Raw genomic sequence first — 14,769 nt, forward strand, 5'->3', positions numbered from 1 at the left:
TTCTTACGTGCATAAAAAATAAAGTATTGGTTTAGTGCTAGCAGGGTAGAGGTGCCCTTGCTTCTGGGGTAGTGTGATGGGTTAACCCTGGCTGAACACCAGGTGCCCACTAAAGCCGTTCTATCACTCCCCCATTCTATCACAAAATACAACAAAGAGCTTGTGGGTCGAGATAAGGACAGGAGAGATCATTCACTATTACCGTCACGGGCAAAACAGACTCAATTTGCAAAATTAACTCAATTTATTACAAATCAACCAGAGCAAGGTAATGAGAAGTAAAATGAAATCTCAGAACACCTTCCCACCACCCCTCCGTTCTTCCCGGGCACAACTACCCTCCCGGATTTCACCACCGAGCCCCCCCAGCGGCACAGGGGGACAGGGATGGGGTTTATGGTCATCACACGTTATTTTCTGCCGCTTCACCTCCTCAGGACGAGGGCTGATCACACTCTTCCCCTGCTCCAGCGTGGGGTCCCACCCACGGGAGACAGTCCTCCACGAACTCCTCCAACGTGGGCCATTCCCACGGGCTGCAGTTCTTCACGAACTGCTCCAGCATGGGTCCATTCCACGGTGTGCAGTCCTTCAGGAGCACACTGCTCCAGCGCGGGTCCCCCACGGGGTCACAAGTCCTGCCAGAAAGCCTGCTCCGTGGGCTCCTCTCTCCACAGATCCGCAGGTCCTGCCAGGAGCCTGCTCCAGCGCGGGGTTCCCACGGGGTCACAGCCTCCTTCGGGAACCCACCTGCTCCGGCGTGGGGTCCTCCACGGGCTACAGGTGGATATCTGCTCCACTGTGGACCTCCATGGACTGCAGGGGGACAGCCTGCCTCACCAGGGTCTTCACCACGGGCTGCAGGGGAATCTTCGCTCCGGCGCCTGGAGCATCTCCTCCCCCTCCTTCTTCACTGACCTTGGTGTCCGCAGGCTTGTTTCTCTTACATGTTCTCACTCCTCACTCCGGCGGCAGTTTCTCTCCGTCCCAACCTTTTTTTTCCTTCTTAAAAATGTTATCACAGAGGCGTTACCACTATCACTGATTGGCTCGGCCTTGGCCAGCGGCGGGTCCGTCTTAGAGCCAGCTAGTATGGGCTCGCTCTCTCTCGAACACAGGGGAAGCTTCCAGCAGCTTCTTACAGAAGCCACCCCTGTACCACCACCCCCCCACCACCCCCCCCCGCTACCAAAACCTTGCCAAACAAAACCAATACAGGTAGGTAAGGCATATAGCAGCTGGAAGGCATTCCTTGTCAAAGTTCACTTGCCTGCAGCCACAGTGAAGGTTCAGCTTTGCAGTGAGAAGCAACTTCTGTGGCAAGAAGGATCAGCATCCCAGGAATAATATGTTCTCTGACATAGTTTTAGGTTTTGGGTTTGTTTTTTTTTGAAGGACAAAAATAACGAAATGGGAAAAAGCTAAAATGAACAAAAAACCAAGGTCAGAGTGTGGATGAGAACATAGAGCAATTATAGTTAGTTTTTTTCCAGATAACATAAAAGAAAGGATAAGATTTGAGAACCATGGTGTTTCAATCAAGAAGGTAGCCCCAGATGTTTGGTAGAAGAAATAAGAGAAAGTTGGGAGGGGGGGGTTATTTGCTTGTTTTCTCTCCTTCGTTCTCTCTGATCATGTCTTGAAGTGGTCAGAATAAAGCAGTTTGTTTCCTCCCTAGATTTTTTTTGTAGTAAACCCCATTGCTAGAGATTTTATTTTAATCTTTTAAATCGGGGTTTAAAGTCAGTCTAAAGCTCTTATTGCTCAAGTAAAGAGTCTACCATGCTCAGCAATCTTGGGTCATCACTGTACATAAGGTCATCAGTATGCACTGATGTAGTTCTTAATTTGGTTGGACAAATCTGGACTAGAGGAAGGATTATTATTTTGAAGTCAAAGTACAAGATGGTATCATTTTCATTGTTAGATGTTAGCTATAGAGATTGGTACTCTTTCCACTTCAAAGGATAATGTTGTGTTTTTTCCCTTCTGTTCAGATTTATGTTACCTTTGGAATGAAATAGTTGAAATTTGGAAATAAGTGTTGGCAGGAGGGATTTGGCTTTGGCTTGTAGGGTGTTTGTTTACACAGGTGTATCCTGTTGATAGATAGCAATGTTTAACTGTTAGCTAGCTTCAGTCTACAGATTATTTGCTATGTGATTTGGGAGCTTAATTTTTTTGTGACCTTATAGTTTAATGACTTTTGATTTGCTTATAGCAGACATACACAAGTTAGAAATGACTTGTTTCTGAAGTGTGGTGTTTGTGGTTTGTTTTTTTTAAAAGATCAGTCGGGGTTAAACCACAACACGGGGTTTCTTATTGTAATTAACATTGGTTGTAGTTGCTAAAGCAGTAGTAAGTGCTGAAATGAGCTTCAATAGGGTGTTTCAGGCTGCTTTTACATGAGGATGAAACTGGGAATAAAAAGTTATCTATAGGTTTGTTTAATTATTTTTTTTTAAAAGCCTTGGATATTAAAAAAGAGGTGGGAGTAGAAAGGAAATAACTTAAAAACTTAACCAAAATTTTCCTCTCTGCTTGTGGATAGTGTTTTGTTTTATGTATCAGTTTTATTCAGTGTCACCAGCTTGTGTTAACTGGAGAAGATGGTGAAGATGGGAGGCTGCTGACAGACCAACTTTGTGCTGTGCCCTTTGCAAGTGCAGAATTGAAAGGCTCCAGGGCTAGCCTGCATGAATTTTTCAGTTGTAGGTGCTGTATGTGGGCTGAGCTCCTTCCTGCAAGCTGTGTTCTGAACTCTGTGGGTTTGTAGACTGCATTGCTTCTTGTGTCCGTCTCTTGCTTAAAGGAAAGACCTACAAGGAAGTAGTTTGGGGAGAAGTCAGCTGACAGCACAACCTATTGGGGTTTGGTGTCTTTGTCCCCAGAAATGATATGAATAGGAACAGTGTCACCTTCTGCTGCCTGCCACCCCCTCAAGTCTTCCAACAGCAGCAATCATCAGATTACTGTGAAACGAGCTTAGAAATTGTAAGCTGTTCGTATTGGCTTAGTTGCAAAGATTACGGTAAGGGGTCTCATTATTGAAACCATTTTTTCTAAATCCTGCTATGCTCTGCAATATATTAAGACCTGATCTCTCCTGGATATTATTACAAGTTGTGCTGCAATCAGGTTTAAATCATTCATTTGCTGCTAATTCCCAGGGGGTGCCAGGGCATTCCTTATAAATTAAGAAGCTGCTGTTCTAGCCTGGTTGGGAGGCTGATGCCATTGTTAAGGAGCTGCTGGGAGAGATATCTTCTGATATGATAATAAGAGTGTGCAAAACTAATTTGGATACAGATTTCTTTTTCCCTGCAAGATATTCTGAGCCCTATTGTTAGCAACTCTATTCTTAGTCCTGTCATCAGCCGTAGCGGGGAGTTTCCAAAGCTTTGCTGTGGGGTAGGGAAGTAATTGCTTTTGCATGGCTAATGGGAAGTATGGTGAAGGTTCAGCTTTTAAATTAAATAATTAAAATAAATAATGGATATTTTAACTAACTTACATATACCCTTCTTTCTTTTTACATCTTTAAATGCTTGTCTTGGGGAGTTATGTTACAGCACTTTGGTAGGAAGAAGCAGTTTCTAAATAAAATTTTGAAAACTCTTCTAAATGTATGTGGTGCAGTTTTCTGTAGTGTTTTTTGAGGACTGGAACGTTTTTGCATCAAAAGGTGGATTTCTTGGCTTTTTTCTTTATGTGAAAAGTAGGTTTCTTATGCTCTCAGCTACGTTATCTGGCTTGCCAACTTTGTCTCTTTGTAAAAGATCAGGAATGGTTAAAGAGCATCTAAACTTGCTTGAAGTTTTAAATATGCTTTGGTGATGTCATGTCAACTGTATTTTTTACATCTTTATCAGCAAAATTAGTCTTTAAGAAAAGTAAATGCCTCAAGGAGAATGATCATGCAGTCGTATCTCTAAGCCATTATTTCGTACCATAAAAACATAATTCTGGTAATAGAGTGGACCTTTATAGTCAAAACTACTTTGTAATAGCACTTTGCTGTTGCCTTTTAAATGGTAATAGATGGGATTTAGTGTTTGTTTTGATTGCAGGGAATAATTATAGTGGATGTAATGTACAATAAAGAATAGAAGCATTTTTCATTTATTATTCTATCACTCACTTTATTACTGGCATCTGCTTACTTGCTGTCAATGGATTGACACTGTGTCATCAGGATTTTGGTCCTGACCGCACAGCTTTATCCTTTCCTTCTGGAAGAGGCCTCTGAAAAGTGATGTTTGGAGCTTTAACAATCCACTCCTTCCCAAGTTGCATCAAGGTACTATCTCCGCCTCATCCTGAACCTTAAATGCGTCCTCCCAACACTAGTTCAGGTTTTCTTCAGATCTGGTCAGTCGTGTGTGATAACCTCAGGCTTGTGTTAAGCAATTACCCAGTGGACCAGCAAAGATCTGTTTTCTGGTGGAGCTAGGCTGCAAATGAAGCTCAAATATGGGATTGATAAGTTTGGGGATGCTGAAAGAATTATTTGCTGAGCTGGTGTTACTTGTTTGAATGGTTCTGGGTGCTCAGCTGTGAGTTTTACCTTTCCTTTCTGCTTGGGGTGCATGCATGCATGGGTAGGTCCTGATGACCGATGAAATCGCGAGCCTTTGGACTTCCGTCAGTATGGCTACTCCAAGTGTAAACATGCCTCGGTTTCTGTGATGTGAACCACACACAGCAACACTGAGAGACAATTGCCATAATTGCTCTTCAACCTGTCTCAGTCAGTATGCCACTGAGCCTTTTTGGGGGGAGGGGGGAGGAAGGCTTCCTATGTAGCATAATGTTTTTTGTTTGCAACAAAAGGGGGTTAAATTTAGACTTACTTCTGTTTCCTCCTGATTCTACCTTAGAGGTGGGGTTGTACCTTCTTTGCTTCCTTTCAGCCCCAATGGCAGGTTGAGGAAGAGTGTCTTGGATCAGTTAAGAATTTGGAAATAAAGCACTTCTCAGCTGATGTATTCCCTGCCATCCTCTGCTCACCAAGGCTGAAAGCGCCAGGAACTTTAGAGCTGGCCCCCATGTGTCTGCCCAGTGCTTATGGTAGGGCTACGACCTCCAGAAGAAATATGACTGGGAGATGATTTGTTAGCGCTAAACATTTGTATTGTTAATACAGCTTTAGCAGTGAAGCCTTTTTGCTGGGTGACTTGTTTAATAATATATTTTGATTGTTTTATTGATTTGGGGGGCATGTTCATTGATTTTTGGATGTTCTGGTCAAACCACCTCTTAGTGTGATTTTTATCTTCTGATTCCAGGTAATTGAAGACATTGAGTACCTGAAGTTTGACAAGGGGCCATGGCTGGAGCAGGATGATGTTTCTTTCCATCATTTGAGACTTTAGTAAGTATGATGTCTTCCAGTAACTGAACATTTTTCCCTGAGATCTGATGTTAAAGCCTTGAGTTTTCAAAGTGCAAATACGTTTATATTTGCACTCTGTCTTGGTTTTTTTTGTCAGAAGTCAGCAGCAATAGAGGCTTTTGTAATGTCGGTGCTTGGCACTGTAATATGGTATGGCATTTTGCTGCTGATGATAATTGATTAGACGAGAGACTCCAGACGAGTAGATCCCATTCCACTAATGAAGGACAAGAACTCTCCAGGCATTTCCTAAGTGCTGTGACCTGTGGCCCTTAGGAAGGTATTTTTGTGAGTGCTTCTGTTCCTGGGTGATCACCCAAAAGCATTTAATTTTAAAACAGAGCATTTATGTGGTTGGTGTGGTGGTTTCTGCGCTGCCCTGGCAGCGTGACATCCTTCAACAAAGCTTGTTGACAGAGCAACCTTGTAGCATGTTTTATATGTGGTGCTGTTTAGGTTGGCTGTGTTTAGTGTTTTTTCTAAAACTAGACTAACTTATGCTGTCTGCTTTTAAATTATCTTTCCAGCAGTCAAGAAGCTGGCTGAACAGAGTATGGAGGGGGGGAAAGGAATGAAGCTAACTTGGGTGACGGCTCAATAAGTCCTTTTTTTCCTCCTTTCCTCTGACTCCCTGTAAATAATCCTAAGTAGAAGCTTTAATCCTAATTCACGGCATGAAGTATTGCAGTTAGATTGTTCATTCTCCATAATAACAAGGGGGAATGTAAAGTACAGCAGCTTAAGGGTGGGTTTTTGTTGTGGTGGTGTTTTTTTTGTTAAAGATCCTTGTCTGTCTAATTAGATGTGAAGAGATCACATCTCTCCATAGATAGTGGCAAGCGCCTTGCTGGAATAGAATCAAATTTGATTATAATAACTCTTTGCAAGTACTCCATGATTATCTGTCTTTCAATTCAGCTGGGGAGTGCTACTGGTGGGGCTGCATGTGTCCCTGTAGCAATGCTGAAAAGAGAGGTAGCCCTCCAAACTCCAAAATATGTTAAACCAAACCATTGACGTGTATGTAAAGACGTGAGATCAGACCTACACTTTTATCCATGTAGTACAGATGAAGCATCAGGAGTCCCATTCTGAAGTCATGTTGATCAACAAAATGTGCTCTGGATAACCGTGTATAAAGAATATATCTACACTTGTAAGATCTACACTTGTAAGACTATTAATAGAGGTAACCTTGCACTGAAGTGAGACAGACTTCCCATTTTGATAGAACTTAATCTTTAGACTGAATGTGCAGGTAGCAAGTGCAGTATAGTTACTACATTTTTAAAACAAAATTTAAGAATTCTATTCTTTTCATATTAATTTCTGGTTATCTCACAGGTTAATAGAAACAGGGATTTTTTTAAATTGAATATCTGCCTTTGAATTTCTGTCTTTATTGTGACAGGCATTGGAGTAGTAAGTTTAACTGTTTTGTAGGCCTCTGATATTCTTTGCCTTTTACTTTTCTGTTCTGTTAACTTCAAATGCCTCCTAAAATTAGAGATAATGTTCCTTTTCTATGGCCCTTCTATCAAGGGGTGAAGACAGAGTGCAGAAGAGCAGTGTTGGTTGGTGTCTAAGAGAAAGAAGTCATGATTCGGGTGCCCTTCCAGTATCTAAGAAGGGGTTTCTTTGTGTAGTAATTAAAGGATAGCATCTGGTAACTTAGACCCTGTAAAACTATCAAAATCGTATTTCTTTATAGTTAAGTTGCTTGTTTTCCTATAGCTTCACACTGGTACAGGTACTAAGAAGTGATTATTAATTGCAGAGTGTAGGAGGGAGTTAAAGGAAAGCATACAATTAAAGAGCAGTGTATTACGATATTGTATGGAAATTCTACTTCACAGCTGTAGAAAGGAATAAATTGCATTGTTAAGAACTCAATTTTTCATTGAACCCTGGGGAAGGCTGAAAGAATCTCCTGTACAAGGCTCCTGTCATTGTAGATAATATGAAATTATTTCTTCTAATGGCAGCGTGTGGCTGTTTTAAGATCTTACAATGCAACAAACTGCTAATTTAAATGTTCTCATGGTTTGAGTTTTGCTGTTTCCCCTTGCCTTCAGAATAGCATTGTCAAGATAGCATTTGTATTTGGACATCTGATGAATGTGCTTGGTGTTTGCTTTGAATCTTCATTTGGTGCGGGGGTATTAGGGCATTGATCAAACGTGTAACAGCAGATCCTATGCCAGTTTTGTGCTCAAGCCTTGCTCAGCTGAATGAGGAGATTGTGGCCAATATGTTGGGCAGCCTGGGAAAAGCACCTTTATAACTTTTTATAAAAATGTGTAGGTTTGCACATAATCTTTTCTCATGTTAACTCCAGAAGTGTGGGACAGACGTGAGTCTCCCATCACAGCTTGCACAAACTTCACTCATGAAAACATGTCAGGCCCAGTGCCAGACAGAGGACAAATGTGTAAGGACCAAACAAATGCTGCAGCGAGTCTGCTGCACGTCTTCAGTGTTGGAATTGTGTCCTGGAGCATCAAATGCCAAACTCGGGTGTTAGTTCATGAATGTTAAAGCTGATGCTTTCCTCGCTTTTTCCAATGCCCAAGTAGCAAAGAGCTTGTGGTACCCAACCTTCTGCATATTTTCAGGTGTCCCATGCCTACAGTAATTTTTCCCTTTGGAAAGAGTGTTTTAGCACGTTCCTGATGGGCTGCCTGTTCCATATGCTGGCACATGCTGCCCTCTCGTGGGTGTTTCTGGAAGGCCGAAGCAGTATTTGTCTGTTTTTCCATCTGCAATTGCTTCCTTTGCTGACCTCCCAGCATTTTGCACAGCCCACTGATTCTGACTTGGGCTGTTTCAGATCTGACGCTGTCAGAGGGGCAGCACGCTTGGACTGGGTACCACTGTGGGAGGTAGGGTGTAGCAGCTGTAATCCCAGTCTGGTGCTGAGGGGGCTGTTGGCAGTTTTACCTCCTCCACCTTCAGCTTGTACCAGCCCGTCTGGGGGAAGGGGGCTGATGGGCAGGGGTGAGGATAACTTTTTCATTGCACGTATATCGGGTCTAATGCACAGAAATCCCAGCAGGGCCTCTGACTACTTTGGTAATGCAAATAAGTAAGCTAATCAAACCAGTGAGCCGTACCTATATAAAATCAGTTGCATAATGATACCTTTTATCTCCCTGCCCTGCCCTTGAATACTCTTTCCCTTGCCCTAATAGAGTAGTGTGCTTGTGGGACTGAGGCATGTCTTGGTAAAAGGTTAAAAATGTATATATTTGTGTATGTAAGCTGGAGGGATCTCTGAGAGGATGCTCTTCACACCGTTCCTTCCTCTCCAGGTGCTGAGTTCAACAGAAACCATTCTGCTGGCTTTTTGAAATGTCTCAAGGAGTTCCTCTGTTGCCACTGCACTGTCTCAAGCATGTTTTTATCTGTGCCCTTCCCAGTGAAATCGTGTGACTGTCTACATGCATTGCAAAATAAATAATGTTTTGGAATGAACAGCTGTAGTTTGTGTAACATCGCCTGTGTGGGCGGAGCTTACTGCATTTGACTTGTTTCATCAGACAAGTCCACAGTTAAATCTGTTACATCCCTGCAGCTCCTTTAGAATTTGCTAGAGTAGAACATCTTTTGTGTGGACAAATCTTTGGCTTTTTTCAGCCACCACTAATTTAATTTTTAAAAAAGGTACTGGCATTTGTTTTATCTTGTCGAAAAGGGGATCTGTTTCCATTTGGAAACAATCTAGCCATGAAATAGTTTGCCACTCTCATCTGTTCAGTTTTGTTCATTAATAACTATTAGTGTGCCACAAACCCTGTGTAGTAAATCCTCCAGTATTGTACTTGGCAGGACGTGAGACATATATTTTGAAGTTGTTACTGAAGGACCTTGTATGTGCAGTAACTAGTAATTTCTAAGTTCTCTTAACATTTGTTTAGCTTCTTGGAGTTTTTCCTAACCCCAGAGCTTGGCTCCTATCTCTTTTCTGTACATCTTGCTCTGGTTAAATGAAATGTTGCAACAATGAAGCATGGGAGTGAATGAGGGAGAGTGACCCTTCAGCTCTGCTTCACAGTGTAATTGAGCATGCTTAGCAAAGGGAAGAAGTTTCCATGTTTCAATGTCTATCTTTGATTTCAAATAGCAGGATTGGAATGCTTGCAGGAGGTGTATCGGACTTGCTTTTGAAACTTTTCGTAATGGAGACTCCAAAATTTCGTAAACTTGTAATTGTAAAATTGTAAAACTTCTGGTGCTATTAAAAACTCCTTCCTTTAGCACCTTACTTTTCTCTTGCTTCAATTGAAATAGTTCTTTGTAGTTTCCTCTTTGCAGTGGCTTTTTATAGATTTGAAGAACTGTTGTTGCACCTTCTCACCTTCTCTTGCAGACCTGCTTTACTTGGAAAGCTCTTTTTTCTTTCTTGATGTACATGGTGAGTGTTTGTTGCTCACCAAGGGAGTGGCCATGGTTCACCTTGGGCATGGAATACTTTTTCTGCCTAACCAAATGGTGGAGTCCCTTTGGCAGAAGGTCTGTATGTCATTGTCTTGTCTTTACTAAGTTCTGGAGAAAATGGGCAAGGAAGAAATGACAGGCAAGGAAAGACATTTGGGGGACACACACAGCCCATGGCTGTCCTATGTGCCTGCTGTATGAGCGCAGAAACAGAGGAGGTCAGTATGGCGAGAGTTGGATGCAGGAACCATCTCTCCCACCCAGCTCTATGTGCCTGTGGCATGAGTCAGGAGCATTTCTCCTTTCCCCTCCTCTCACAAGCATGGGCAAAATCATGAGCGTATCACACGCTCGCTGGCTCACTTGCACGTGTTGTACCCTACCCCCGGGAGGCAGGGAAGCCAGCCGCAGCAGGGGTTGCGGAGCCCTGGCCGAGGTAATAAGGGTGTGAAGAGCAGAGGAATGAATGCCACCCACTCAGATTCAAACCTGAAACACAATAACCGGTTGGTGAGAAGCTAGTTTCAAGGTGCGCGAGAATATCTTCTGTTTTCCAGTGGGATCTACCTGCTATTTCTCAAGTTACTTAACATGTTTAAGCACAGAATTTAACTTAATATGCTTTGTGTTGCTGGCTCTAAGCCTCTTAGACCAGTGAATGCTTTTAGGTAGGAAGTGCAGTTTTCTAATACTGTGTGTATTGTCACTTCAGTTTTTGACTACGTCAACATCAGTTGTTGAGAAATCATGGCTCAGGCTATGCAAACTGGGTTTTTTGTTTGGTTGACTGGTTTATTTTTCTTCCAGTCTACTTCCTTTACCCTATATTGCACCTTTAGCAAATACATTCATAAGACTTTCTAATGTTCATTGTGATAGGCCATCTTAGGACTCTGTTTTATACAGAGGTGGGGAAAAAAACGCTAAGGTCCTGGAAACAGAAGTTCTAGAAAGTATATCCAGCTGATGAAAGAGCTGCACTAACTTCAGGATGGCTTATAATACTTGTGAGTCATCAGGTTTCTGCAGGTTCCCTATAAAATTTGTGTATCCTTCTTGTAAGCTGCCTGTAAGGGAAACAGGACTTCCTCCTCTGAAGAGATGCAGGAATGTGTTAGTACCAATTCCTCAGTATCTGGTTGTGTGTGTTGTACTGGACATAATGTGTGAAGTAGGTGTGTAATAGGTGCTTTTGGAGAAGAGATGAGCTACCCATTGCTGTAACGTACTTGCGAGTGTGATTCCTGTATAGCAATGGGAAGAGCTCTAGCTAACAGGATTATGGATGGTTGCAGTGATGGTGAGCTAAAAATCTGATGTTCCTACAGTATTAGGACCATGCAGTCACTTGAATACTCTGTTAGGTTGAATTGTTGCATAATCTTATGGGTAGGTAAAGCACACTCTGGGAAGCTGTGCTACTGCATGATGAAAGCTGCTTCAAGAAAACATGGTTAAGTGCCAGAAAATAATAAATAGTGATAATTTTGTGCTGGGGGAGAGAAAGAAAACTAAGGAAACATAAAAGGTGTCTTTAAATGCTTCCTGCTGAGCAGTGAATTAGTTCTGGCAAGTGAATGTGGTTTTGTGGTTAAAGACATTGTTGTGGCAGGTGTCTTTGGTGCTTTTAGTTAGTATTCAAAGTTATTTCTTAAGGTGCAGAGCTGAGGCTGGAGAAGCCATCTTTGGTAGCATTAGGTTTGTGTTTTTTTGTTGTGCAGCGGTTTCTTTAGAGGCAGTGGTTGTGAGAGCAAAGAAGTTTTAAGAGCAGTAGGTTTTCTGTCTTGGCCACTGACTAAAATAAATTGTGCCTGGGAGTTGTCCTCTGTAATTGCCATTTGGCTGAGATTCACGAAGGAATGGATTAACTGCAGACTGGTTGACTACTGGACTTGCTTTATGTGTGTCAAGTTATACTTCACATATGCCTGGACAAATTTTATCTGCTTTCTCCTACAGACTTGTAAGGTCCAGAACATCTGCTGCTACTTGGCAAAGAGTGGACTCTCCCGTTTCTGTGGGAAGAAGGGGTGGCGATGTTTATTCACTGATGTATTTAGTGGATCTTCCACCACCTGTGCTGTTAAGCCTGAGCTCAGCAAGGTCTTTAAACATTGCCTGCACGTGGTCTTGTTCAAATAAAAATTCTTAGCTTCTCTGCTCTCTGCACAAGAGAATGCAGATTAAAATGCAGATTAAAGCTCGTAGCGTTGGTACTCATTACAAGTGTGGTTGCAGGATGGGCTGTACTTGAGGAATGAAGAGCTGGTACCTGAAGGGCTGCTTTCTGCTGGGTTGTTTATTTTAGTTTGGGGTTAATTAGCAGTGGGTATTAGAGCTGATTCCTTCTCACAGAACCCCAAGAGAGGAGACATAGTAGGTACAATGGTGCTCTTCCTGAAGCACACTGGGATTCAGAAATAAAACCAGTTGCATTGTCAAGTCACTGTTTTGGGCAAACTCTTCCATCCCAGCTCGGTTATTCCAGGCTGTCCTGAACTGAGAAGGCTGGGAGTGGCCCAGGGGAGGGCCGGTGCTAGCAAGTCATGAAAATAGCTCTTGCTGTGTTGGTGAGGAGGCAAAGGAGGACTCATTTTCCTGGCTTCCAGCATGTGAAATATGCATTTAATGTATGTGAAGACAGATAATGTAGTGGTTTATAGGAAGCATCTTTGGTGTTCATCCTTGTCTTGCAAAAGGGATTTATCCTTACCTTCTCCCATCTCAACTTTTACTAGTTTATATTTCCTTACTAACTTATCTGTAGTAGGATAATTTACAGTGTGCATGGCAGGATACATTAGCAGACTAGTTTACTTGTTTAAACTGTTCAGTGCTGTGAGGTAAGGTCCCAAAATATGTGATTAGGGAAAAAAATTAATTGCTTAAAGATGATTAACTTTGCTTTGCTCAGGGCATGTGCTTTATGTGTATGTAAATATTTGTAAAGAAATGCAATTCACTGAAAAAAACACAATTTGCAGAGTTTCAAGTGTTGAATTTAGAATTTGGTCACTGTCCACTGCAAATGGATTTATTTTTCCCCAAATACATATAGGTGGCACTGTTGGTCTATGTATAATACCAGTATGTAGAAGGTGGCTTTCTAGCAGTTTCTCAGACATTTTAAATTTGGGGTACTTGAAAGTGCTGGTACTGTGCAGTGTGGATTTTTGATGATTCTTGGTATCTGTTGTTAGAGCTGCTGCAGCAAGCTTCCCCTGGTTACTCCCAGGCAGGATGCTAGAGGCACTGCCTGCTTCCAAACCCTGTGATTGCTTCAGTGTCAATCCGTTTAGGATGGGAATTTGGGGAAGAGCACCACCTTACTTTAATCTTTGTGAGGGTTCATTTTTGAAAACTAATTGAACAGGAGGCAATTAAATGAAGTTGACATAGCAAGATAGTGTGTGGGAATCGATAAAACCACTGGTTTTACCTTGCTTAGGTAGGAAAGCAAAAAGCTAGAGGTGCTTTATGGAGAAGTCTCCCAGGAATGACAGAGCATCTCCAGGGAGGAAAAACCTAGGGGAGGGAATGGAGAAGCAGGGACAGGTTGGAGCAGGAGCAAACTGGAGGCAAGGGTGAGGGGAAAAAACAAAATAGCTGTGTGAGGAAAAGGACTATGTATTCATCATAACTGGAAAATAACCAAAACCTGTAGAAGTATTATTTAACAGAAAAGTAGTTCTTTAATATTTGGTCAACTCAGAACTGATGTTGCTGTCTCTGGGGCAGGATGTGGACTAACTGCTACTTTTTCTTTCTTTTCATTCTTCCTTTCCCCTCAGTGTTCAGGACAAAAATGGAGTGCTGGATCCTGTAGCCATCCCTCGCTTCATTCCAGAAATCACAATTGGAGGCAGTGAATATGATAAAATCTATTATGAGTATCGATCGGTAAGTAATACTGGAAGGGGAGCAGTTGTATGATAGCCAGGCAGGTGTCCCTGCCAAGCTTTAAGTGCATTCATAACTGTCCTGTGCACAGCCAGGTGTCAATCTCGTGCACAGGGATGCACATTTCTAAGAGTAAGTTCTGGATTTTGCCCAGATCCCCACCTTTTTTTGAAGTCTAGCTTCCCCACAAGAGGAATTATGAAGCAAATGGTTTGTTTTGTAAGCCGATTTTCTTTTTTGATCTTTAGATGTGGACTGAAGGATAAGTGGTTTTCATTTGTTTTTGTTTCTCCTGCCCTGATTAGTCTCTGACCTCTGAAATCTAAAATAATCCTTTGAGTCAAACAAGAAAATTGGAAACCCATGGTGACTTCTATAAAGAAGACCGCTTATAAAATGCTGAGGGAGGGGGTGTTTTTTCTAGAGTAGGCTGAGGAGGTATGAATGTTACATTGCTTCTCAAAACTGTTGTTGCTTTAAATAGTGTGTTTCTGTACATGGGCACACATCCAAAGCCTGTTGTGGCCCAGCGCTCTCTTACACCTCATGCAGGCTCCCACACAATGTTTTAATTAGCTGCTTGCCTTTCTGTATTCTGGAGACAACGGCTTCCAGTTGACTTAGCCCTTTGCCCTATCGCCTATTGTTATTTAGCTGGCATGGGGTCCTCTTGCACCACATGGTATTTTCCTAAGGCCCAGGTATTGTAAATTCTCATCAGAGAAATTGTGGAACTGATGACACTTAATACTGATTAGACAAACTGAAGTTACAGGCGATGGTATGTTTTAAAGTTGGGTGGAAATCTTCACTGCCATTGTTTTCAAGCAATCACTGAAGACAAAGGAAGGAAGGTCTATATAAATTGTTGTAAACAATGATTTTCATAGTCAAAACACTATCGTTTTCTGGTCCTGGTAGTATACAGTCTCTTACTGAAATTAAAGTGTAAGCTACAGGTTTGTGGACTTGTTTGGAAACTCTGAACTACCAATGTTTTCTTCTGGAATAGTCAGTTCAGAAGTTCCTGTGAA

At 42.1% G+C, this 14,769-nt stretch overlaps 1 protein-coding gene across 2 annotated transcripts in view; it reads left to right on the plus strand.

Annotated features, from left to right (window-relative positions):
* NDUFA10 (NADH:ubiquinone oxidoreductase subunit A10) overlaps positions 1–14,769 on the plus strand; it is a 44,675-nt gene that overhangs the window by 16,401 nt on the left and 13,505 nt on the right. Inside the window, exons 8-9 of one of the 2 annotated variants that reach the window (XM_049807052.1) lie at positions 5,292–5,377; positions 13,627–13,735. In XM_049807052.1, the coding sequence (XP_049663009.1) occupies positions 5,292–5,377; positions 13,627–13,735 (195 nt within the window). Of the gene's footprint in view, positions 1–5,291; positions 5,378–8,709; positions 8,826–13,626; positions 13,736–14,769 lie in introns of those variants that run through there. The other variant, XM_049807053.1, reaches the window with a different exon arrangement.

The sequence above is a fragment of the Accipiter gentilis genome, chromosome 1 (assembly GCF_929443795.1).
Source record: "Accipiter gentilis chromosome 1, bAccGen1.1, whole genome shotgun sequence".
In the NCBI taxonomy this organism is placed as follows: domain Eukaryota; kingdom Metazoa; phylum Chordata; class Aves; order Accipitriformes; family Accipitridae; genus Astur; species Astur gentilis.